This window comes from Sphaeramia orbicularis, chromosome 24 (assembly GCF_902148855.1).
Source record: "Sphaeramia orbicularis chromosome 24, fSphaOr1.1, whole genome shotgun sequence".
NCBI classification, from domain to species: domain Eukaryota; kingdom Metazoa; phylum Chordata; class Actinopteri; order Kurtiformes; family Apogonidae; genus Sphaeramia; species Sphaeramia orbicularis.
The window spans coordinates 34078378-34105403 of NC_043979.1; the positions used below are offsets into that span (position 1 = coordinate 34078378).

The window sequence follows — 27026 nt, forward strand, 5'->3', positions numbered from 1 at the left end:
ACAGTGTAATTTTAATTATTTTTTTTTCTCTCTTTTCTTCTTCCTGTGTATTGTCTATTTCCAGGGAGGTATTCACATAAGCCTTTTTTGGCTTCCATCCTCACCAGCACAATGATATTACTTGTTCGAATGTTGTTGTTTTTTTTTATTATTTTTCTCTTGCTGTTTATAGTATGCAAATAAATAAAATATAATAAAAAAAATGCAATGGAATCAGTAGGTGTTTATTGTTAATTTTATGTTTGACTGAAAAAGACGCATCACGTTGAGTTGACGCTTTTGTTTATGTGTGCAATCCCGATGGAAATATGCGAAATGCGGCAGGTTTTAATTACACAGGAGGTTTATAACAGTCAGATTTAACACCCAGATGAACAGACGCACTTCAGAAATCATTTCTTGCACCAGCTAGGGAGCGAGGATGGAGGTGTTGCTGTGACTTAATAGGGTTCATAGTTCAACCATCAATTTATTCAGCAGTGTAACACAGTGGCAGATGTGGAGGAGGATACCACCGCTCCCACCACCACCACCGCTGCTGCTGCCGCTGTGGATTCTAAGGCCGCTGTGAATATCCAGTATGTGTAGAGGAAACCATGTGAGGTTGGCAGCTCTACTCACACCTACACACTGAATAAACCAACAAACCTTGATATCCACCTACACCTACTGCACATTCACCGTGGACTCTCATTCTTTCTGGATCTGTCTCTCTACTTAACATTTCCTTCAGTTAGCTCTTTTTTTTTTCCACCCTTGTGTTATTCATGCGTGACTGTTGTGGGCCAGTGAGACTCATTAGCAGCGGGAAGTTAATTCACCGAGTCTGACCTCTTGTAGAACCCACACTGTCCTCAAAAACAACATCTTTCTCATTCTCTCTCTCTCTCTCTCTCTTTCCTTCTCTGCTCAACCCACTCTGTCCTCTTTATCTGCCTCTTCATCGCTCTCTAGCTCCCTTTCAGCTGATGGAGCTTATTGTGGACAAATAGGCTTAGGAGGGTCACTATGGCAACGGCGAATCGTAAAAAGCTACATAAGCACTTCATCAGGGACCGCTCTGCATTGGCTCCTGTCGGAGTCGGAGAGGGTGCCCCCAGCATCCTGCAACAAGTAAAGGCAGGCCCAAGTGGCTCCTGGGAGGAGGGAGGAGGAAGAGGAGGAGGAAGAGGAGGAGGAAGAGGAGGGGATAGTACTGAAGGACAGCGAGAGAGAAAGAAAGAGAGGAGAGAGAGAGAGAAACCATTTCTCCATTCGGGCTTCTACTTCAGCCTTTCCAGTCTGTTCATGTCCGTCCAATGAGTGGGAGCTTTTCACATTTTGCTTTTCAGTCACTTCACTTCACTTGGGGACGAAGAAAAACTTAAAAAAAAAAGAAGAAGAGGTAAGAAAAGTCTTGTTTTTTTTTTTTTTTTTTTTTTTTTAAAGTAGAGAAAATTAGATATTCAAAGTGAGGAAACTTGAACAAATTCTACAATAAATGGCAACCATTTACAGATTTTTTTGAGACAGTGTAATTCCCTTCCCCCTCCCTTTATTTTTTTTCCTTTATTACTTATTTATTTTCTTATGTTTATGTCACAGTTTAATTATTTTATCCAGACTATGTCTTAGTATTCTTTGCATTGTATTGTTTGTCTGGTTTCATTGTTATTTGTCCCCCCCCCCCCCCCCCCCCCCCAAAAAAAAAAAAAAAGCAAATCTGAAAGTAATGGTGTTTACAAACCTGGTTAACCCTTTCATGCACGAATTATGAGAACCTTAATCAAATTTTTTTTTCCTGAGTGTTTTTATTCCTCTTTAGGCATGAAAAAAAAATAATGCGATTAAAAATTTTCTTCTGAAAAATAAATAATAATAATTTAAAAAAAAAACCAATAAGAATTTTTTTTAAAAAATGTAAAAATACATTAAAAAAAATAATAATGAAAAAAAAAAAAAAAATTCTAATGAACCTATTTTTCATGAAGTTGCAAAAATGTCCACTCAGCTGGACACCACATGTTTAATTTTTGACGCACAGAAATATGTATTTACTGATAAACTGTGTGAAAACTATGGGGAGGGCTTGTGATTCTGGGGGTTTATGCTCAGGAGAGATCTACATAATGTTACCAATTCATGCCAGAAAAGATATGTAGTGTCTTAAAATTTTACAACAATGAAAAGAACAACAAAATCTATGAATATACAAGAGAACAGCTGTAGAATAGCTGTCCACTGGAGTGACCAGTGTGCATGAAAGGGTTAATGTCGACATCAGTGTGCCATGGTGTTGGCATGTGCCTTTTGTTTTTTTGTATGCACATCAATAAAAATATGAAACAAACAAACAAAAAAAGAAAAAAAAAAGATAAGTCCTGTTTTTATTGCTTTTAACTAAACCGTGATAAATTAAATCCAACTATTAGATTAATCACCATCAGTACATTTTAAGATTTTCTTCTTTCTTTGCTTTTTTAATATCTGTAAACTTACTATTTTTTCTATTTAGCAGCCAAAACAAGACAATTTAGGAGACATTTTTGGCTTTGAGTGATACTTTTTCATGTTTTCTGACATTTTATTCACCAAACAACTAATCAAATCATTAGCAGGTTACACAGCATTGAATAAAATCTTTTGACGCCGTCCTATTTGCTGTGTTTAAACAATCCAATCCTGAATTTTCTGATATTTCTGCCACTTTTTTGAAGTCAAACAAAAGAGTTGATTAATCTCATAAATGTGTTGTATTTGGAATAATAGAGAAACAGCCCTAAATGCATCATAAGTGTTCACAATACTGTACTGGTTTACTGCGTGGCTCCATTTTGTAGGTGTAGGCAGATGAGTTGAAGTGTTGGCTGCAGAAGTAAGAGGAGCCTGGGATTAATCTGTGTTTGTTTGTGAAACCTCTTTTCTGCACATGTTGATAATCTGACCTGCACATATGCAACACATGAGGTCAGAGTGGAGTGGACTTAGAAAACAACCTGCAACATGTGAACAGGCTGAGATCCAGAACTAGAGGAGAATAGAACAGAAGGAACAGAGATCATGTATGTAAGGATGCACCGGTTGCTAAATTCTCAGCTGACACTGATATTTAATATGATAATTTTGGTCAATAACTGAGGTTGTTATGTTACTTTCTTTTTTTTTTTTTTTTTAAATTTTGTGTATTTGATAATTTTTTCCCACACTTTAGCAAAGGAATCTTCTTTAAAAATATAAAATAGCTACCATTTTAGCCCTTCATTACATTGTCTATTGTTTATTGTTTTTATAATTTTTATATTTATTATATCATTGTTGTTCTTATATTGTTTTTATTGTGTTCATATATTTTTTATGGATCCCGTTTTTACCTTGTACTTTAAAATTTTGTTGCATTTATTTGCAATGACAAGAAAAGGAATCTATCATCATCATATCATACAATATCGTACTATATCATACTATATCATACTATACTATACTATACTATACTATATCATACTATATCATACTACACTATACTATACTATACTATACTAAATTATACTATATCATGCTATACTATACTATACTAAATTATACTATATCATGCTATATTATACTATACTATATTATACTATACTATACTAAATTATACTATATCATACTATACTATACTATACTATACTATATCATACTGTACTATACTATACTAAATTATACTATATCGTGCTATACTATATCATGCTATACTATACTATACTATACTATACTAAATTATACTATATCATGCTATACTATACTATACTATACTAAATTATACTATATCATGCTATATTATACTATACTATATTATACTATACTATACTAAATTATACTATATCATACTATACTATACTATACTATACTATACTATATCATACTGTACTATACTATACTAAATTATACTATATCGTGCTATACCGTGCTATACTATATCATACTATACTATACTATACTGTACTATACTATACTATACTATACTATACTATACTATACTATACTATACTATACTATACTATACTATATCATGCTATACTATACTATACTATACTATACTATACTATACTATACTATACTATACTATACTATACTATACTATACTATACTATACAGGTTTGCTTTACTTTGGAGCTATACTATGACAATACTTAGAAAAAAATAATAGGTGATCCTTATTTTCCTGAAAACAATCTATCTATCTATCTATCTATCTATCTATCTATCTATCTATCTATCTATCTATCTATCTATCTATCTATCTATCTATCTATCTATCTATCTATCTATCTATCTATCTATCTATCTATCTATCTATCTATCTATCTATCTATCTATCTATCTATCTATCTATCTATCTTAGCCAATATCAGCACCATATCAGTGCATCCTTATCTGTAACTGCAGTAATATGTAAAATGGTCTGTCCTCAAACGTTATGCATCTCACAGATCAGTGGCCTTGATCACAGAAAGCTGCAAACAAAAGACAGAGCATTAAACTGCAGGCAGCAGCTGTGGAAGAAGAGATGACACCTGTAGAACAAAGAACCAACAGAGCAGGAGATGAAGCAGCTCGCTTATGGGAATACGTCCAGATTCATGAAACAGCCTGTAAAAACATGATTCTATACTAATATTTGTGTGTCACCTATACAAAAGCAGTTAAAAGCAAACAAAAACAAATACAGGGATTAGATATTAGCTTTGGTTCCAGTTCAAGGGTCGTGGGATTTCAGGGTAATCTCTGAACAAAACTTGTTATTTGACATGTAAATGTATTTTTAGATAATTATACCCTCAGTTTGCAGAAGACATAGAAACATACAGTAGCTGCAATGCTTTGGGGTCCCCCTGCAAGAATATGTTAAATTTTCCTATAAAAATATGCAGTTTCACATAATTTCAGATAATTATTATTATCATCATACTTACTATATAAATCTGGAAAAGCTATAACAGATAATCCACACAGAACTGATATATACATAAAACAGGGCAGTAAATGATTTTTATGGTAATTAAGGAGACTGAGAATCGATATTTAAAATCAGGATAATATGAATTATACTCAGAAGTTTTTCAGTTTAACCTCCTGAGACCCAGGAAATGTCAGCAAAGTACAATTTTGTTTTTGTTTTTTATTAAATAAGTGCCTATATTGGAAACATCATCAAAATCATCATCATCATCAAAATCATGATGATGACAGTTTTTTTCAGATGCAGTTTTTAAAATGTTTATGGAATGTCCTTTATGGTGGACCGTTTTCTTTTTCTTTCTTTCTTTCTTTCTTTCTTTCTTTCTTTCTTTCTTTCTTTCTTTCTTTCTTTCTTTCTTTCTTTCTTTTTTTTTTTTGTATAAAGTTGTGAAACTCTTGTCCACAAATGTGGACAGAAAACCCATAGCTGGGTCTGAGGAGGTTAAAAGAATTTCAAGTTTTGTTTTTTTTTCTTTGTTTTAATGCAAAAGAGTAAAATTACATTATGAATATGTTCATATCTATCAACTATCCTTTCAGGAGAAATGTGAATAACATGCACAACCTGAAATGTCTTTAGAAAGTAAATGAAATGTTATCAGTATTTATCCTCAGTTTATTATTTACACATGTGCATTTCTTATTTCTTATTTTTTTTCTTTTCTTTTTTTTTTTTTAAACATGTACTTAGACATAAAGAACCACACAGACACAATACAAAAAACAAACAAACAAACATATTAACACATTTTAAAAGAATTTCAAGTTTGTTTGTTTTTTTTGTTGGGTATAAATCTGGAGAATAAATAAGGGTTCTGCCGTTGTAATTGGTTTAATCTGATTTAACTAAAAACTGCATTTTCATGTAACATTTGACTATTATCATTACTGTATTTATTTAAATATATATAAAGATTGCAGCTTTTACCCACATTACCACAGATACTGGCAAGAAAAAAGTCTAAAAAGCAAATTTATGTGGAAAAAGTAAATATAATGAAGTAATTGTTAAATGTTTATGTAGTGAAAAGAAAAAAGTAAATATATTAGTCCAAAAAAAAAAAAAAAAAAATAGGGAAGGCATCAGAAATGGGATTTAGTGTGACCTTAAAAGGAAAACATAGTAAGGAAACATAGTTTTTCCTTTGTCTTAGGTGCTGTTTAAGATAGACATATAATAAATAATGGGAGAAAAAACCCTGGAAATGATAATATGATGATTTTTACTGATTACTAAGGTCAGACACTGAAGATTATAATCCATTAATTAAAAGTGATACGTGGTATATGTGTTAAAATACGAAGAATAATTTGGTGAGTTGCAGAAATACCAACAAAGCACTAAATGTCCCTGAGACACACATATTATAGGACTATTTAATGATTATTATTGATGAATTGGATTAATGTCTGATTTTAGTGATATATACATTCATTTACAGTAAAATGAATCAACTGTTAGAGCAACTCCAAAATTCACCTCTGTAGAAATAACTTTAAGCTAAGGAAGTATGATTCAGTAATATTGCAACAATATTTAAATGTTCCCATTGAAGTGGAGGGTTTATTAATAATAAAAAAAAAATACTAGTAAATGCATACAAGTTCTTTTCTAGTGACACATTAAAAATCTGTTTTGGTGTTCATCTGTCCTAAAGGAACAAACATACAAGGAACATTTAAAAAATGATCCACATAAATATAAAACCCACAAACAGAATAAAATCAACCAAAAACTAGAATTATGTGAAACCAGACAAAATTATGCAGTAAAAACATTGCTTTACATATTTAAATGATGCTTAAAAAACAGAAATAAATATTCAAAAAGCTAGGAAAGTCATCAAGTCAACAACTTTTTGTGAAAATGACATTTAGTTTGTTTATTTAGGCTCGTGTTTCAAAACTAGTAATAATTAAAACCTAGATTTACACTAAAAAAAACTTTAAAGCACAGACACCTACAGTAAGATTTAGAGCTTCTTTATGGTACACGTTATGCATGATGGAAAAATAAATATAGAGTATAGAGAGAATTTAGGGATTTATTAGACAGAGAAGATTCATTTATGAACATTCTCCCAGATTTAAGATAAGTTAAGATATAAATGAATGAATGAATGAATGAATGAATTTTTATTATTTTGTCCTACATTAGAATATGCCCAGCACTTCCATGGGCTTATAAGACACCAAAAATATAAACCAAAGACCAAAGACCAGACAAAAGGCACAATAGATGTAAACAAGACAATGTACTGACCTATTGAAACAAACACGTCTACTGTTTTTTCCAGGCTTTACAAACAAATAATGCTAATTTATATACATTTGAACTAAACAACCACTTCATCTCGTCATCATCAGTGCTCCAGAACAGATCTCATTAAACCAAGAGGCTCTCAGTTTATCATATAGAGGACAATACCAAAGAAAATGTGATTCATTTTCCACTTCCCCCAAATCACACAGTCCACAAAGTCTGTTTGCTTCTGGGGTTTGGGGGAGTCTCCCAGTTTCTGAGGCCAAGGGAAGGATTCCAGATAAGATTAGATAAGATTAGATAAAATGCGATGAGATGAGATGCGATGTGATGAGATGCAATGAGATGAGATGTGATGCAATGTGATGCGATGAGATGGGATGAGATGCGATGAGATACAATGCGATGAGATGAGACACGATGCAATGAGATGAGATGCAATGAGATGTGATGCAATGCGATGCAATGCGATGAGTTGAGACGCGATGAGATGCGATGAGATGCGATGAGATGCGATGAGATGCGATGAGATGCAATGACATGAGATTCAATGAGATGTGATGAGATGCGATGTGATGAGATGCGATGAGATTTGATGAGATGAGATGAGATGAGATGCGATAAGATGTGATGAGATGCAATGAGATGAGACGAGATTCGATGAGATACAATGAGATGAGATGCGATGCAATGAGCTGAAATGAGATGCGACGAGATGCGAAGCAAAGTGATGAGATGAGATGCGATGAGATAAGACTTTTTTTCATCCAACCCACAAGGAGAAAAAACCCACAAACAAGTGAAAATGAAAGTACAAAGACAAAAATAAGAAATGTGGTATTTATATAAATATTTATATAAATAAAGAATTTGAATTAAAAATGAAATATTATTTGCATATTTACATCATCATCATTTAGATTCATTTCATTTATTATGTTATAACTTACAATTTGTTAACAGAAGTATTGGTAAAATCATATAAATAAATCCTCACAGCTGTCACACAGAAATCCTGGACAAATAAAAATAAAACCCCACATGAATCTTGTCACAGAGTACGAGCTGTGACCAGTGTGTCCAGTAAATAAAAGTGCAGGATGTGTGAGCTCGTGTTCATCAGTCCCACATGGCCGTGCCTCTTCAGAACTAATTCCATGAGCGGTAATCATCTGTGCTGTGGTTGAACTGGGGTCCCATCCAGGTCTTCCTCTGACCAGTCTGATCTCCATCCCTCCTCAGGGTCCATGGCCTCCTGGTTCAGCTGGAATGAGCCTTATTACCGGAGCCCCCGCAGGGACCCTGCCGACGTGGTCACCGACACGCTGATGCTGGAGTTCAGCTGGCAGCTGAAGGAGGCCGAGAGGCAGCACAAGGAGAGGGAGAACGAGTACCGCCGCCTCAAGACCGGCGTGGACTACAGCTGGTTGGCCAGCACGCCTCGATCCTCCTACAGCATCAGCACCGGAGAGAGGCTGGGCCTGGAGGAGCTGTGCGCCAAGGTGCCCCCGTCCGCCTGTGGCCTCATCATACTCAAGTAAGGACCATGAAACGCAACAGCAGGGGGACATTTGATCATGTTACTGGGAAAATTTCATATACACAAAAATAAATACACCAAACACACCCACATTTTAAAGTCTTCCTGATGGAATTTGAAAAATACATTAAATCTTTAGAATTTATCTTTAACTAAAAAGCACTAGCACCTTGACAATTTGTAAAGAATTCTTTAAAATAGACTGAACCATCTGATGCATTTATTTATTTGTGTTTGATATATTGTTTTGTTTTGTTTTAAATATACCATTATTTGTCTATTCTGCCTTTTGTCTTTAACCCTTTCATGCAGGAATTATGAGAACCTTAATCAACATTTATTTCCTGAGTGTTTTTATTCCTCTTTAGGCATGAAATTTTTTTGCTTGAATTAAGCGGAAAAAAAAATCTTGAATTAAGCAAAAAAAATCTGCCAATGGAACAAGTGAAAATTATCTTGGTAAGATTTCTCGAAATAAGATTTTTAAGATTTATTGTCAAAAAATAAGTTCTTATATCTCACTGAAAAGTTACTCTTTAGGTGATTCGGTCTTATTTTAAGTGTGATGAGATACTGGGACTAGAAATAAAATAAATACACTTGGTAAGATTTTGATTTTTTTAGAGTGGCACAATTAAAGGTACATTTATTTGGACAAAAATAATGATAACAACAAAAATATCTCATAACAGTTTAATTTCAGAGCTGATATCTATCCATTTTCCATGTTTTTTTTTTTTTTGATAACAACCAAAATCACTTCTTACAGTTCTTACATCAATATCTATGGCATTGTACTGACAAAAACAGTGCTTTTAGAAATTCTGTGTTTTCTTTTCTGTCTGTTTTAGTCACATGACACACACAGGAGTTAGTACTGGATTGCACAACCATTGTATTTGAGGACTTTTGATGTGATTTTGGTTATTATCAAGAAAATCAAGGAAAATGTCTCGATATCAGCTCTGAAATTAAACTCTTATGAGCTATTTTTGTTGTTATCAATATATTTGTCCAAACAAATGTACCTTTAGTTGTACCAGGCAATAAAATGGGCAAGAAATTGAAGAAAACAAGGAGTGGTCTAATAATTTACTCTGCAACTGTATGTAAATGTATGCTCTTTTGCGCAGTTTTTTTTTTTTTTTTTTTTTTTTTTACAATACCAAATTTAATACGTTTTAAAGACTTTTTAAAGTATTAAATGCAGATTTGTAAATTCAAGACTTTTAAGACTTTTTAAAATGGGTCAACATGCAGTCATGGAAAAAATTATTAGACCATCAAAAGTCATCAGAAACAATGGTTATACAATCAAGTACTAACTCCTGTGTGTATCATGTGACTAAAACAGACAGAAAAGAAAACATGGAATGCCTAAAAGCACTGTTTTTGTCAGTACAATGCCATAGCTACTGATGTAAGAACTGAAGGGATTTTGGTTATTATCAAGAAAACATGGAAAATGGATAGATATCAGCTCTGAAATTCAACTCTTATGAGATATTTTTGTTGTTATCATTATATTTGTCCAAAAAAATGTACCTTTAGTTGTACCAGGCAATAAAATGGGCAAGAAATTGAAGAAAACAAGGAGTGGTCTAATATTTTTTTCCACGACTGTATATTTTTTGAGGATTTCAATATCATACATGCAACAGTCATGAACGGTTCTGACAGCAATGAATTAAGATCTATAGATGAACAGTAAGGAAAGACGATATTAAAGAAAGACAAACAACCAGCTTTAAAATACTCACAACAAACCAAGGTTATTATTGTTAACACAAACTAATGAAATGACGAAAACTAGAATTGTAAAAACATTTTCGTTAACTGAAATAAATAAAAACTATAATTAAAAGAAAAAAAAAGATAACTAATTGAAACTGTATTGTGTATTTACAAGACTAACTAAAATGTAAAAAAAATTATGGATAAAATAACATGGAATGTCTAAAAGCACTGTTTTTGTCAGTACAATGCCATAGATATTGATGTAAGAACTGAAGTGATTTTGATTATTATCAAGAAAACATGGAAAATGGATAGATATCAGCTCTGAAATTAAACTACTATGAGATATTTTTGTTGTTAATATTATATTTGTCCAAACAAATGTACCTTTAGTTGTACCAGGCATTAAAATGAACAAGAAACTGAAGAAAACAAGGGTGGTCTAATAATTTATTCTGCAACTGTATGTAAATGTATGCTCTTTTGTGCAGTTTTTTTTTTTTTTTTTACAATACCAAATTTAATACGTTTTAAAGACTTCTTAAGGTATTAAATGCAGATTTGTATATTCAAGACTTTTAAGACTTTTTAAGACGGGTCAACCTACAGTCACGGAAAAAATTATTAGACCATCAAAAGTCATCAGAAACAATGGTTATGCAATCCAGTACTAACTCCTGTGTGTATCATGTGACTAAAACAGACAGAAAAGAAAACACGGAATGCCTAAAAGCACTGTTTTTGACAGTACAATGACATAGATACTGATGTAAGAACTGAAGGGATTTTGGTTATTATCAAGAAAACATGGAAAATGGATAGATATCAGCTCTGAAATTCAACTCTTATGAGATATTTTTGTTGTTATCATTATATTTGTCCAAAAAAATGTACCTTTAGTTGTAGCAGACATTAAAATGAACAAGAAATTGAAGAAAACAAGGGTGGTCTAATAAATTTTTTTCCATGACTGTATGTAAATCTGTGCTCTTTTGTGCAGTTTTTTCTGCCAGTTACAGTAAAATATTAAATGACAGTTTTTCTGTTTCATTTTTTCTCTTAAATTCCACATAAATAAAAAACAGTAAAATATCACATTTGTGCACGTCCAGACCCTGTTAATGAAGTTAAAACCATTAATCATACAAACAGTCATTGCTGTTAATTTCGTTTTCCGGCCAAATATAACAAACTATTGGTAGAAATATCTGATGCAGATCACAGCTAAACTTAATTAGCCGTCTTTGGCTTTAGACAAAGTAAACACCGTGGTTTGGCAGCTGCTGGGCGTCTTTGGCAGAGCGCTGTGTTGACGAACTTCTCTGTCATCACACACACGAGTCTGTAATGCCTCCAGTTTCCCATCCTCTCTAATCTGCAGCGGGGACGTCCTGGACTCCATGGAGCGTCTGTTCACACACAGCTGCCCGGGGCTCAGGTGTCTTGTTAGAAATTGACAGGTTTGTGGAGGAAGTTTTCGAGGTGTAAATCCAAGAGTACAGCAAGGCGCTAAAAGCTCAGCATCACCAAATCACCTGACAACGGCGTGTTTTTATTTTAATTGGCTGCAAAGAGATGGAGCACTCAGTTGTCGGATTACCTGTGAAGTGGAACTGACTGATTATCGTCTCTAGAGGGAGGAACATTCAGATTTTCTCGTAGAAAACAAACTCATATTCATCATATTCCAACAAGTGACCCTGATATTTAACCCTTTCATACATGATGTCACTTAAATTTCACTGAAAACCACAATATTTGGAATAATTACTCCCAATTAGTCATTTTTGGTCTGGATACAGTATTACAAAACCAAAATTCCTAAATTGCTGCTCTGATTAATTACACTGGTCAACAACAAATTTATTGTTTAAGTTTTTTGAGCTGATTTAGGATAATTTTGGTGTGCTGAATCCAAAAATCATATTAATTTTGCTCAATCAGGTCAACTTTCTGAACTATGCTACATATTGGCTTTTTAACATTTTTGCTTACATTTATGGGCATTTTCACATCATATGATAGAAAATTCTTTCATATTTCTTGCAATAAACAAGTTCTGAAGATTTTACTTTTGCCAATTTATGATTAATGTTTTTTTTTTAATATTACAGGTGAATGAAATGGCTTCCACTAGAAGATCTTGCAAAAATAAGCCTGACATATTCTGCCACAGTTTGTAACACTTAAAAAATGCATCCTATTAGAAAATGATTTTTTTCCCTCTTAAAACCTATTTTGGGTGAGAACTATATAAAAAATCAACTGATAAAGTCACAAAAATGTAATCAATTTTGTGAGAAGATCAAATTTTTCAAAATCAAATTAGCAAAAAAACCTGACCTGATTGAGAAAAACAGATGTCATTTTTGGATTTAGCGGTGCAAAATGGCCCTAATTCAGTTGAAAAAACCTAGACAACTTGCAAAAAACATTTTTTTGTAACCCAGTGTTATTAACCCTTTCATGTGCACTGGTCACTACAGTGGACAGCTATTCTACAGCTGTTCTCTTGTATATTCATGGGGTTTGTTGTTCTTTTCATTGTTTTTTTTTTTTTTTTTTTTTACACATATCTTTATTAAAGTTTTAAGACACTACATATCTTTTCTGACATGAATTGGTAACATTATGTAGATCTCTCCTGAGCATAAACCCCCAGAATCACAAGCCCTCCCCATAGTTTTCACACCATTTATCAGAAAATACATGTTTCTGTGCGTCAAAAATTAAATGTGTGGTGTCCAGCTAAGTGGACATTTTTGCAATTTCATGAAAAATAGGTTCATAAGATTTTTTTTTTTTTTTTTCATTAATATTATTTTTTATGTATTTTTTTTTACATTTTTAATTTTTTTTTTTTTTCTCAGAAGAAAATTTTCAATTGCATTGTTTTTTTCATGCCTAAAGAGGAATAAAAACACTCTGGAAAAAATTTTGATTAAGGTTCTCATAATTCGTGCATGAAAGGGTTAATATATATCCACTACAGTTACATTTTTCATAAAGTTTTCCTGAATCATATCTAAAGGCTTTTGGATGCTATATTAAAAAACACATTTATGATTAAAAATCTGTTTAAGCCACAAAATGGATTTTAATATATGCATCTCACTTATAAATATTATTTTTGATTATTTATTATTTATTTTGTTTAGTTTATTTTGAATATGCAACAAAAAGTAATCTTACTTAGTCCTTAGAAATAAACAGATAGTAAGAAATCATGGAGAAAAAAAAACAAAAACAAAAAACCTCCGCCAAGCACCCTGAACAGTGTGCATGTGTGGATCGACTGTTTCTTTTTAAAACCTCTTTAGCCCTATTAATATAAAAAATTATATTAATATACTATACTACTATAAAAATATAATAAAACAGGACAATGGATGTTTTTTCAACTTTTGCTCAAAGTTTAGACCCTAATGTTAATAAAAGTACATCAAAAGTGTATTTTAGTGCAAACTTTAATGTTCAAACATGATTTTTAATCTTTGTGGGGTGAAATATACACTATTAAAAATCTCCGACACAAACAACTAATTTATGCATATCATCGTCAATCCAGCCGGAAAAAAAAACAGGCGAGGATAAAAAAATTCTAATTTCTCTTTTAGTTTGTTACAGTTTACTCAGACATAGTAATAGATACAATATTTTAGACAATGGGAATAGATTCTGTGAGGTCTCTAAATGTCCATAGACACCAAGAACATCCATATGAACCTTATTATTGTGAAGTAATTCTTCATTTACTTTGGGTATGTCTTTATAGGTGTTTTTCCCCTGAAAATATGGTCAGGGTTAAACAGGTTAAATCATATCTAGAGGCTTTTGGATGCTATGTTATAAAACACATTTATAATTAAAAATCTGTTTAAGCCACAAAATTGATTTTAATATATGCATCTCACTTATAAATATTATTTTTGATTATTTATTATTTATTTTGTTTAGTTTATTTTGAATATGCAACAAAAAGTAATCTTATGTATTCCTTAGAAATAAACAGATAGTAAGAAATCATGGTGAAAAACAAAAAAAACCAAGTGTTCAGAGAACGCAAACCTCCGGCAAGCACCCTGAACGGTGTGTTCAGGTTCCACATACAGACTAATGTGATCTACAGTAAAAAAAATAACAATACAATAACCCATAAATAATGACAACGACAAATTTTCTTTGGGAAAAATTATGTGGGGAAAAAAATGTGAAAAAAATAACATGACACTGTGCAAATATTTACATTTACGAAACTATTCTTTGACGTTAAAATGCAAATAAATACAGAAATAAAAACAAAGATGAACAACCTGAAATATGCGATTTTAACAATATTCTGCCTGTTACTACATGTTTGGTGCATTTATGGATCCACTATGATCTTTAGTTGTGTTAATAATAAGAGATGGAATATTGTAGAGACTGTTAAAATTTTAGTTCTAAACTCCAAAATTTTAACAATATTCTGCCTGTTACCAAATGTTTATGGAACATTGTGTGTAAATGTACATGTATAAATAATAAGTCGAGGCAAAATATTGTTAAAATTGCACAAAGTTTTCAGGTTATTCACAACTTTTTTGTAAAATGTAAATATCATCATAATTTAATTCAGGTTTTTTTTTGCACCAAAACAAAAAGAAAAACTTGGATTTGTCATTATTTATAAGTTATTAAGTCATTATTTTACTGGACTGGCCTCCTGCAGATCAAATTGGGCTAAATATGGAACTGAACCAAAATGAGTTTGACACCCCTGATTTACAGTAAATAACTTTGAATTTTCATTTATGTGGCATATTTTAACCTAAATCTGTCACTAAATGTACAAGTTTTTTTTTTCCCTTTATTTTTCTTTAGCAAATAAATAAAAATAACATTACTTCAGTCCTGGCAGAAAAATACAAATCCACACTTAGAGAAAATCCATATGTACAAAGCTGATGTGATACATTCTACATTAGATTTGAACCTTTCTTCTTAAACAGTGCATTGTGTTTGCAGAGCTGAGTTCTTATCTGATGCTCTGAGACTGTGTTTGAATTAGAGGCAGTTTGTGAGAACAGGTTGCCTGTAAGATGTCTATTTTAAGGCTTGTTATGTCCAAAGCCCTCTGTTGTAGAGGGAGGTGTAATTGGAGGGTCTGCAGGGGGCTGGTGACACTGGTTCAGAGCTGATGATCCAGATTGGCTTGTTACAACATGTGCCATTAGATACAGTAGACAGACTTACAACTGCAGTCTGTGATGGATAGAAAACATGAATGGGTTTGTCAGACAGACGGACACATCAGCTGTGATAGGTTTGTTGCAAGGTTATAATAGTTTTAGATCTTTACCTTACCTAGTCTAAATGTCGTCTAAAATTAACGTTTATTTGGAACATAGTATAGCAAACTACAGGGGTTGGACAAAATAATGGAAACACCTTCACCTCAAGATGATAATGCCCCAATCCATACAGCTAGAATTGTTAAAGAATGGCATGAGGAACATTCTAATGAAGCTGAGCATCTCGTATGGCCGGCACAGTCCCCAGACCTCAACATTATTGAGCATTTATGGTCAGTTTTAGAGATTCAAGTAAGACGTCGATTTCCACTGCCATCGTCTCTAAAAGAGTTGGAGGGTATTCTAACTGAAGAATGGCTTAAAATTCCTTTGGAAACAATTCACAAGTTGTATGAATCAATACCTCGGAGAATTGAGGCTGTAATTGCCACAAAAGGCGGACCTACACCATATTAAATTATATTTTGTTGATGTTTTAAGGTGTTTCCATTATTTTGTCCAACCCCTGTATTACAGGGTGGGGAAGCAAAATTTACAATGAACATTTAGTTTTTTCTCAGCAGGCACTACGTCAATTGTTTTGAAACCAAACATATATTGATGTCATAATCATACCTAACACTATTATCCATACCTTTTCAGAAACTTTTGCCCATATGAGTAATCAGGAAAGCAAACGTCAAAGAGTGTGTGATTTGCTGAATGCACTCGTCACACCAAAGGAGATTCCAAAGGAGTGTCCATAAAGACTGTTTATAATGGAAAGAAGAGAATGACTATGAGCAAAACTATTAGGAGAAAGTCTGGAAGATACTATTAAAGAAGAATGGGAGAAGTTGTCACCCCAATATTTGAGGAACACTTGCACAAGTTTCAGGAGCGTGTGAAGGCAGTTATTGAGAAAGGAGGAGGACACATAGAATAAAAACATTTTCTATTATGTACATTTTCTTGTGGCAAGTAAATTCTCATGACTTTCAATAAACTAATTGGTCATACACTGTCTTTCAATCCCTGCCTCAAAATATTGTAAATTTTGCTTCCCCACCCTGTACATGATCAAAAACAAATTAGTTTTAGCAAAAAAAAGTCTCCATTTTGAATGTCTGGGGTCACCTGAAATTTGCGATGTTAAAATGAGGTCAGGAGTAAAAAAAAAAAAAGGTTGGAAACCACAGCTATGTAATGTAAATTTTTATTAGTAAGTTTTAATTTTTTATCAATTACTAGAAATTTCAGGCGACCCCATTTGAATTCCAGGCGACCCCACGTGGGCTCCCGACCCCAAGGTTGAAAAACACTGCAATAAACGGTGATAAACCGCTTAAGGATGGTTAAAAATAGAGAAAAATGTATTTGGGAACTGCCACACAAGCACCACTGGGTCTAATAACTTAATTTGTCATGAGTTCATTGTGTGTGTTTTGTGCTCCAGGTTCAGGGAGGTCATGCAGGCCAACGAGCCTGAGGTGCACGAGGTGTCGGGTCTGTTTCGCTCCGTCCTCCTGGAGGCTCTGGACCACCTGAAGGAGGAGCAGGAGGCGCAGAGACTCGCCCGCCAGTGGAACAACAAACGGGCCATGAGCATGTCCCTCATGAACTTCAGGTCCAGGATTAGGATCAACCCCTTTGGGAGCACGGTGGGCCTGACCTCCACTGCTGCCGAGGGGGCGGGGCTGAGTGACCTCAAGACGGTGTCCGAGGACGTGGAGAGAGGGATGGACCGGGACGAGAGGTCTCAGAGGGTCTGGAGTATGCCCGACTTCAGATATAAAGGTGCTAACAGCAGTAAAGTGGTCTGAAGTATTAAGAGGACTTCTGATGGTGGGACAGACGGGTGTCCTGCTGGTCTCACAGGACCCTCCTCTTTTCAGTATGACACCGCTCAGCATTTGATCCAAGTCACTGCTTCACCTTTCCACGTGAGAAGGTGAACCGCAGCGTCAGGTCGTCCCTTGAACACTCGTATTTGAGGATCAGCTTTTTCTTTGCATGAGATGATCACCTCCTGCTGTGATGCCTCTTAGAAATTTGCAGACGTTTTATTCTGTAATGGCACTTAAGTAATGAGGGCTGTTACTGTAGCCTGATAGAGATGTTCACAGTATATAATGTCAAAAAAAAAAAAAATCAATAAATAAAACGCACAATGCACAGAATGGCCTAAGAATTGAATGATCTTTGTGGTATAAAATTTCTGTAAAAACAACTTAATGCAGGGTTTCAATAAGTTAAATATACAGGGTGGGGAAGCAAAATTTACAATATTTTGAGGCAGGGATTGAAAGACAGTGTATGACCAATTAGTTTATTGAAAGTCATGAGAATTTCTTTGCCACAAGAAAATTGACATAATAGAAAATGTTTTTATTCTATGTGTCCTCCTTCTTTCTCAATAACTGCCTTCACACGCTTCCTGAAACTTGCGCAAGTGTTCCTCAAATATTGGGGTGACAACTTCTCCCATTCTTCTTTAATAGTATCTTCCAGACTTTCTCCTAATAGTTTTGCTCATAGTCATTCTCTTCTTTCCATTATAAACAGTCTTTATGGACACTTCAACTATTTTTGAAATCTCCTTTGGTGTGACGAGTGCATTCAGCGAATCACACACTCTTTGACGTTTGCTTTCCTGATTACTCATATGGGCAAAAGTTTCTGAAAAGGTATGGATAATAGTGTTAGGTATGATTATGACATCAGTATATGTTCGGTTTCAAAACAATTGACGTAGTGCCTGCTGAGAAAAAACAACTAAATGTTCATTGTAAATTTTGCTTCCCCACCCCGTACACCACAGGGGTCAAACATACGGTCCAGGGGCCAATGGGTCCAGTCCGGCCTGTGGGATAAATTTGTGAAATGCAGAAATTACACTGATCAGTGTTGTAGTGGTCCCTGGAGAAGTGGGTATACTCACAATTTTTGGCTTTTTTTTTTTTTTTTTTTTTTTTAAGTAGTCCAGAAAAATGCTGTTTTAGAAACTACTCCATTTAGCTTACCCAAAAATTCCTCAGTAGTATTTGCTCAGTATTATAAAATGATCAGGAGCAGTTGGTAGGTTTTACTGGTCACACAAGAATGATGTATTCCATGAAAGTAGGTTCTTTTGATATGTGTCACTCACTTGAAATACATTTATTCTGCATTTCCAATAATCACACATCTTTCAACAAGACGTGCAGTGACCTGTCAATCAACTGGGGTGGCACTGGCACCTGACGTGTCCAGTCAGGTTCCAGAGGTGGCCAGCGCTAGTTAGCAATATTTTCCTCAGCATGACCCCCTGTTGAGCCGCATTATGTAATAAATTCCCATTATGTAATAAAAATTCAAAATGTAATAAGAATGTCACGTCATCTTGTAATAAAGCCGCATTATGTAATAAACTGACGCATTTTGTAATAAACTACATTTTTATTTTAAAAAAAAATGTAATAACATGGTTCATTATGTAATAACAATCCAAATTAATATAATTTCAGAGCAAGTTAGAAGAAATTAGTCACAGGAGCTACAGGTAATGTAATCAGAACTTTAACCACACAGTTTAAAGATGAAAATAAAAATGTGTCATGTGCATTTTGTAATAAATTTCTCAAATTCTAATAACTTACTACATAATGCGAAAAAATTTACTATACATATAATGCGTTGACGTAGTTTATTACAAAATGCGTCAGTTTATTACATAATGCGGCTTTATTACAAGATGACGTGAAATTCTTATTCCATTTTGAACTTTTATTACATAATGGGAATTTATTACGGTACATAATGCGGCTCAACACACAGGTTAAAAGTTTTTAACAGGTAAAAACAGGTTAAAAGTCAATCAGTTAAAATCATTTAATGAAGGTATGTTTGTTTTCATGCTTTTTCATCCTGTTTAATCTGAGATGCACTTATCTGTGATATCATTACCTTCCTAAAATAAAAATTTTTGGACAAAAATGTCTGTTGAACATAGAGGAAAATTTTAGAGTTGCCATTATTTACGGTATTATTTTACTAGTCCGACCCACTTTAGATCATGTTAAGCTGTATGGGGCCCCTGGACTAACATGAGTTTGATACCCCTGATATACACGATTTTAAAGCCTTTTTAATGAACGCAATAAAAACCTATTTCACATTGTATTTTTCCTCATGTAACTATAAAGGAATATTGGGTAATGGCTGACATTTCTATGTTTTTTTTAATTTTTGCAGTGGATTTATATTTTTCTGACCTCACATGCTGAGTGTAATGTATATTTCAAGGCTGCAATATTCAGATGTTTTATTCCACACTTTCTAAAGACCCACAGAAACCCTAAGATTAAGTTGTGACAGTTTTTCTGTTATCAGCACAAAACGGAAGCACAACATTCATTCTTCAAGGTCACCAAACTGAATAGAAAAATCTGAGCTCTTCAGATGGATTCAAAGAATAGAGATGTGTCTGAGGGAAACATTTCAAAGTAAATCTTTTCAGCTTTTTATTGCTGTTTCTCTTCTGTTTGTCACACAGCAAAATGCAACGGTACACAACAGATTTACTCCATCATCCAAATACAGTAAAGCTTTCAACTGGTTTGACTAACGTTGATTGTGTTTTATATTTTAATTGAATAAAATGACGGATATTACACATTTGGAGGAATGTTGTGACTGAGACACACACATTGCAGGCTGATTCTCACATCATTTCGAACAACATTTACACTTTTATATCAGTACACACTGATCACACAGATTCCCACAGTCAGATATTACTGTGGAAACTTAGCCGTCGGAATTCTACAAAACATACATGTATGGGCAGTCCTAAAGGATTCCGCGAATCAATATTGTTGACAGATAAAAAAAAGGACTAAAATAAGAGAAAAAACCTTATCAACTACAGTTTAAACTCCCCTTAGAGCAACTCTGGTCAGAGATGAAATATGAGATGAAAATACTCATCATTAACTGTTGACATTTGACAGCAGCACCAGGCCTGCACGGTGAATACGCAGATACTGGTCTTAAAGCATTGCACTTTGCTTTAAGACACACTCCCAGCTTATCGTTGCAAGTTCTACTTATCTCAGAAAAACATCTGTATTGATTCTCCTGAAAAGCTGCATGTTGTTTCCTGAGTTCTGCTGATCTATCCATTTTACTGACGACCTCCATGTGGAGTCACAGGGTAGAGTTCAAGAACTCAAGAAGCTCTGCTCGATTTTTATCCCTCTGTAACAGAAACGTATGGAATACAAAGCACATTAGAATCATTTACCGGGTAGAAAAGCAAACCTTGACCAATTCTTTTTTTTTTTTTTAATAAAGATGAGAGTACCTGTTTGTCTTTCTTTGACTTCTTTACTTTCATCTTGATCTTCTTCCCTGAGATCATGCTGTACTTGCCACCCTTCTTTCTCTCTTTCAAGTACTGAAAGAAAAAAAAGGTAAAAGTTACTTCTAAGAAACAATATTTAAAATTGTACTGTGTGTATTAGCACAAATGTAGTTTTCTAGATCAATAACACCTAATGAATTCCTAAATGTCGAGATGAAAATAAAACAATAAACAGCTATCATACAGTCGTGGAAAAAATTATTAGATCATCAAAAGTCATCAAAAACAATGATTATGCAATCAAGTACTAACTCCTGTTTGTATCATGTGACTAAAACAGACAGAAAAGAAAACACAGAATGTCTAAAAGCACTGTTTTTGTCAGTACAATGTCATAGCTATTGATATAAGAACTTCAGTGATTTTGGTTATTATCAAGAAAACCACGGAAAATGGATAGATATCAGCTCTGAAATTAAACTGTTATGAGCTATTTTTGTTGTTATTATATTTGTCCAAACAAATGTACCTTTAGTTGTACCAGGCATTAAAATGAACAAGAAATTGAAGAAAACAAGGCGGGTCTAATAATTTTTCCACGACTGTAGATGCATAGTTGAAGTTATAGCCTGAGAAGAGTCACATCGTTTACTTAAAGCATGAGTTCACGTAACATTAACTTTAAGGGCAGAGAAGATCAGATACTACCTTGGAGATCTGGACAGGCCCAGAATTGTCTTCTCCTTTTGTTTTCTTGTCCTTCTTACGTTTATGTCGCTTCTCTTTCTTCCCTTTCTGGTCCAGAAAATAAACATATACATTTAGTGAAATCATCATTTCAAATCGCTAATGAGGGCAACTATATGCATAAGGTTACTTTTTTGTGTTGTTTCTCTTTTTTCCTTTTCTTCGACTGCTTTCTGGATTTACTCCGTGAATCTTTAAAGAAAAAAAAAAAACATATTGTAATATTTATAAAACACATGTAATATTTGATCTTACACAGTAGTATAAAACAATACTCGTAATTAAAATGCAAACACCTGTCTTTACTTAAACTTACCGCTACTACTAGAGCTACTCCGACTGCGACTCGACGAATTTGATGAACCTGATGAAGAGGAGTGCGATGAGGATGAGGAAGAGGAAGAGGATGATGATGAACTTGAGGAGGATGAAGAGGAAGATCTACTCCGGCTGCGTTTCCGTTTCCTTTTTTCCCGCCCTGATGAAACGGAACACCCAGCAAGTCAGGTTTTACAGCAATCATTTCCAGCAGACACAGGATATGAAGTAACTCTTTTATAAGGCCGAAAATAAAACTGGTGAACTTCTCAGTAATATAACAGTTGAAATTCTACAGCTTGAGAACTTATTGTGGTGTATTACAAAAATTCATATGGATCACAGATAATACATAGGCTAAGTGCACACTGCAGGTAAAAAAAAAAAAAAAGACCAAATCTGAGCTTTTCCTTCAAATGTGACTTAGAACTCTGCAGGTTTAATGTCGACACAACTTATATGAGAATGTTTTACTCCTGTTTTATTGAATCTATTTTAACCTTTTCTTTTTTCTATTGGCACGGGTCACTTTCTGCTCAGCAGAGAAATCATCTTCAGGGAATTGTGAAAATTTGTATTAAAATTGCTGGCACTCCCCTCAACACTCTTCTTGCCCTGTACAACAGCAGGTCCTTGAAAAGGCTAGATGCATTATTACTGACTTGAGCCATCCATTATCTGGTGAATTCAGATTGCTCCCATCAGGTTGTAGGTCCAGCCAGCCACTGTGCAGAACCAATAGGTTCAAAAAATCCTTTATTCCATCTGCCATCAGGCTGGTTAATGAGACTATTTAATTAGTATTGTTGTATTTGGTTTTGTCTTTTGTCTGCTTGATGATTGTTCTGCTGGCTGCAAAACAAATTGCCCTTCGAGGATAATAAAGATAACTTGAACCATGAGAACTGTTTTGCTCATGACAATGTAAACAGAACAAATCACATGAAATCTGATTTGTTACCTCTATATCTGATAAAAAAAATCAGATTACAATTTTATCTTTTCCACTGTGATCTCATTCTGAACAGTAAGATCAGATTTTATGTGGAACTGTGCACTGACAATATTCATCCACATGTTATGAAGCAGATCAAACACAACATATATGTATCTAGGGATGTAACGACTACCGGTATAACGATAAACTGCGGTAAAATTGCAGAAGGTTAGTATTACCGTTTAAATTGTAATTATCATGATAACCATGTTTGATTACCACACTTTTGGGGGAAAAAAACGCCTATGTAAAGATCTGCTTTTATGTCAAATATTTGAGTATAGTTTTATTTTATTACAATTTTAATTTTCTATACATAATATTTGAAACCAATATTCACTTTTAAAGTTTTTGAAAAGGTCTGTTAAGCATCTTTGTGTTATTTATGCAATAAATTATATTCATTTTTCAAATCAGATTTTATATAATTTGTGTTTTTTGTCCTTTTATGTTTTTACAGTAGGTTAAAATGAAAAAATAATAGACAGATGATATAGATTAAGTTGTGCTGAAAAAAAAAGATTCCTAACATGGGTATAGTAAACATTTGTTTATATAGTATATAAAGGCAAAATCAAAAGGACTGAAAAACGGACAAAATAGGCTCAGACCACTAAGAGTTAATATTTGAATGTTTCTGCAACAGAAGATACATTGTACCAGTTATTTTATTTGTTTTTTTTGTTGTTTTTGTTCAAAACACAACTTGGTTAAATTATTTCAGTGTGTGTATCAGTACTTTTGGAACATTTTGAGCACAATTTCAACAATACCGCAATAATAATGATAACTGTGATAATTTTGGATCACAATAACCGTGATATGAAATTTTGCAATTAGGAAAACTGCAATAAATATTAATGATATTTAAATATAATAGCATAAAAACTGGTTTAAACGCACAATGTTTACTTGTAGTGGAGTATTTTCAATGCATGTCTGACTACTTTTACTGATGGGAATGATCTGAACACTTCTAGTACCACTTGCTTTTTGCATTTGGTTCAGTTCAGGACAATGAGTAGTTCATACTGGAATCCGATATCTGACAATTTAAAATAAAGGGAAGAGCACTAAGGCTGACAGAGTGTGCACATGTATTAAACCAGGGGTGTCAAAACTGGCCCGCCAATGGGTCCAGTCCAGCCAGCGGGATGAATTAGTGAAACACAAAAACTCCACTGAAGATATTAACAATCAAGGATGCCAAAATAATTTTAGGTCAGTTCCAGCTAAAGTGGGTCAGACCAGTAAAATACTATCATAATAACCTATAAATAATGAAAACCACAATTTTTTCTCTTTGTTTTAGTGTAAAAAAAAAAGTAAAATTACACAAAAATGTTAACATTTACAGACTAGCCTTTTACAAAAAATGTGAAAAACCTGAACAAATATGAACAACCTGAAATGTCTTAAGAGAATTAAGAGTAACTGTACCAATATTCTGTCTATTATTAAATGCTTTGTGTATTTGTAGATCCACTGTGATCTGTAAGTTGTAATGAACATGTGAAAATGAGAAGCTGAGGCCAGATAATGGCATAAATTGTTAAAATTGCACTTTTGTTTCTTAATAAATTTCATTTTGGTCATGGTTGTTCATGTTTTTCCACATTTTTTTTTAACCCTTTCATGCACAGTGGTCACCACAGTGGACAGTTATTCTACAGCCATTCTCTTATATATTCATGGGTTTTGTTGTTTTAGTTCCATATCAACCAACACAGTGGACGCCTATGCACCATCCCTTAATACACTGACATTTATACCATTACTGTCACTTTGCTGTTCTAGATAAACCTGATCTGCAGTAACATGTTTATGTGTAATTAAATTGCTATAAAAATTGGAAATATGATAAAATGTGAGAAAACATCAGATTAGCTGCATTAAAAATGTTTTTATTTCATAGTTTTCACACAGTATATCACTTTCTGATCTTGCGTTTTAAATACATGTTTCTTTGCTTCAAAAATCAAACACATGGTGTCCAGCTGAGTGGACATTTTTGGAACTCCATGAAAAATAGGTTCATTAAAAAAATTTAATTGCATTGTTATTTCGTGCCTATAAAGGAATAAACACACTCAGGAAAAAAATCTTGACTAAGTTTCTCATAATTCGTACATGAAAGGGTTAAAGGATGTAAAAATTTTGATAATAAAATTTTAGTTTTTTCACTCTTAAACACAGAAATTTGACATACAAATTTTGGAATTCATATTATTTTTGTATTGTTGTGTTATTATTTTAATGATCCTGCCCACTGCAGGTCATATTGAGTTGTATGTGGCCCCTGAACTAACATGAGTTTGACGCCCCTGTATTAAACAGACTGGAGGATCAGTCATCAATGAATGTTTTCATCCATTCGTCTTATGTATGATGAAGTTAAATAATTCTGTGTTAATGCGTATAGTCTTGCCTCTGCTTGTCGATCTTCTCCTTTCTTCTGTTCTGGAGGTGGAGCTGGATACTCTGCACTCCGCTTTTGTAGACTGGAAACAGAGAAATGTTTGCGTTCCAATTATGTTTGGATTCTGATTAAGTGTGTCTCATTCAATATATAGTGCGTTCACTGAAGAAGCGAAAAGAGACCAAATGTTTAACTTAGTAGTTTCAAACAGACATCCTCGGGTCTAGCGTTTAACCCGCATAGTGTACAGACAACGCATATTAGCAGTAACTGTCCTGTTATGATGTTCTACGTTAAGTTATGGTTTTATGCTAATGCTAACTGTGCTAGTCGGCTACAAACCGCTAATAAAATGTCTCGGTTATTGATGCTAACAGAGAAAAATAATCTGTACTCACCATATTAGCCGCTATATACAATTAATATCAGAAATACAGCAACAGCACTACCGAAGAACAATACAAATAATATATTTAATCGCAGTTATTTTGGATAAATTGGCTGCGAAAGGTAATATTGGGAGACATTTTGTATCCCACTATGCACCGCGGCTCTGCTACGTTCACAACAGTCAAACAGACTGAGCACAGCGCCTCTAGCGGTGGAAATAGGGAATTACAACAGGTTAGTACTGAGAAGTAAAGATGGAATAAAAGACTTACAACTTGGAATCTTACAAAAAAAAAAAAAAACTGCGTAAAAAGTTAAAACAAGGCTAAAACGGCATGAAAGACATATCGAAGAAACAAAATGAAAACAAAATAAAAGTTGAAATGAGACTGATACAATTCGATGATTAGTTTGATGTGATAAAACAAAACAAAACAAAACAAAACAAAACCCTGATTTCCTATTATATGAGATGAAAACTGATGTCAATTAAACCTAAAGGGCTACTTTTTAGTTTTATACTGGAACTGAAATAAATCAGTCTGCACTTTTTCACTTTTATTTTAGTTTAAGGTGAATATCTTTGCAAAACCTTTGAACATCATTGCAAAAATATTCCGCTACAAATTAAAAATTACATTTAAGTAAAATTCAATTCATCAGCAATGATAATCCCTGCTTGTTTTCCTTTTATATATATATAGTGTTTTTGATTCATTTGTACCACTGCATTAATGTATACGCAACATTTTACTGCTTTTCACAATGTTAATAACTTTGCGACACTGCATTTTCCAGCTAAAACCAAAAGGGTTTTAAATGATTTATCTTAAGAAAGAAAATTTCCTAATTCCACAAAGTGACACTGAATCCTTTAGGTTATTAGAAACATTCAATATCAACACAAACAAACAGTAACTAGAATCTAACGTTGTCAGACAAATGTAGCAGAGAAAAAATACAATAGAAATTGGTGCAAAAGAGAAAACTCAAATTTGTACTTAAGGGAAACTATGTGTAC

General features: G+C 33.5%; 2 protein-coding genes across 2 annotated transcripts; one reads left to right on the top strand and one right to left on the bottom strand.

The window, feature by feature from the left end:
- The first annotated feature begins 1067 nt into the window (after window positions 1-1067).
- Window positions 1068-17967, top strand: rd3 (retinal degeneration 3, GUCY2D regulator). Its single transcript, XM_030128184.1, has 3 exons — window positions 1068-1384; window positions 8483-8777; window positions 17247-17967. Exons 2-3 carry the CDS (start codon window positions 8488-8490, stop codon window positions 17611-17613), a joined length of 657 nt encoding a protein of 218 aa, XP_029984044.1. The 5' UTR covers window positions 1068-1384; window positions 8483-8487; the 3' UTR covers window positions 17614-17967.
- A 2047-nt stretch (window positions 17968-20014) lies between these two features.
- On the bottom strand, window positions 20015-26173 carry LOC115414836 (protein FAM133). The gene is made up of 7 exons (XM_030128185.1): window positions 26014-26173; window positions 25625-25697; window positions 22198-22359; window positions 22012-22073; window positions 21843-21929; window positions 21135-21227; window positions 20015-21028 (listed from the first exon to the last, which is right to left on the bottom strand). Exons 1-7 carry the CDS (start codon window positions 26014-26016, stop codon window positions 20978-20980), a joined length of 531 nt encoding a protein of 176 aa, XP_029984045.1. The 5' UTR covers window positions 26017-26173; the 3' UTR covers window positions 20015-20977.
- Between the last annotated feature and the right edge of the window lie 853 nt (window positions 26174-27026).

Excerpts from the sequence above, each read along its gene's own strand:
- LOC115414836 (XM_030128185.1), bottom strand. Across the intron at positions 22,074-22,197 it reads GAGTAGCTCTAGTAGTAGCG|ATTCACGGAGTAAATCCAGA; the intron begins GTAAGTTTAAGT and ends TTTTCTTTAAAG. Across the intron at positions 21,029-21,134 it reads AGTCAAAGAAAGACAAACAG|AGGGATAAAAATCGAGCAGA; the intron begins GTACTCTCATCT and ends TTTCTGTTACAG.
- rd3 (XM_030128184.1), top strand. The coding sequence starts at position 8,488 with ATGGCCTCCTGGTTCAGCTGGAATGAGCCTTATTACCGGAGCCCCCGC. Across the intron at positions 8,778-17,246 it reads TGTGGCCTCATCATACTCAA|GTTCAGGGAGGTCATGCAGG; the intron begins GTAAGGACCATG and ends TTTGTGCTCCAG.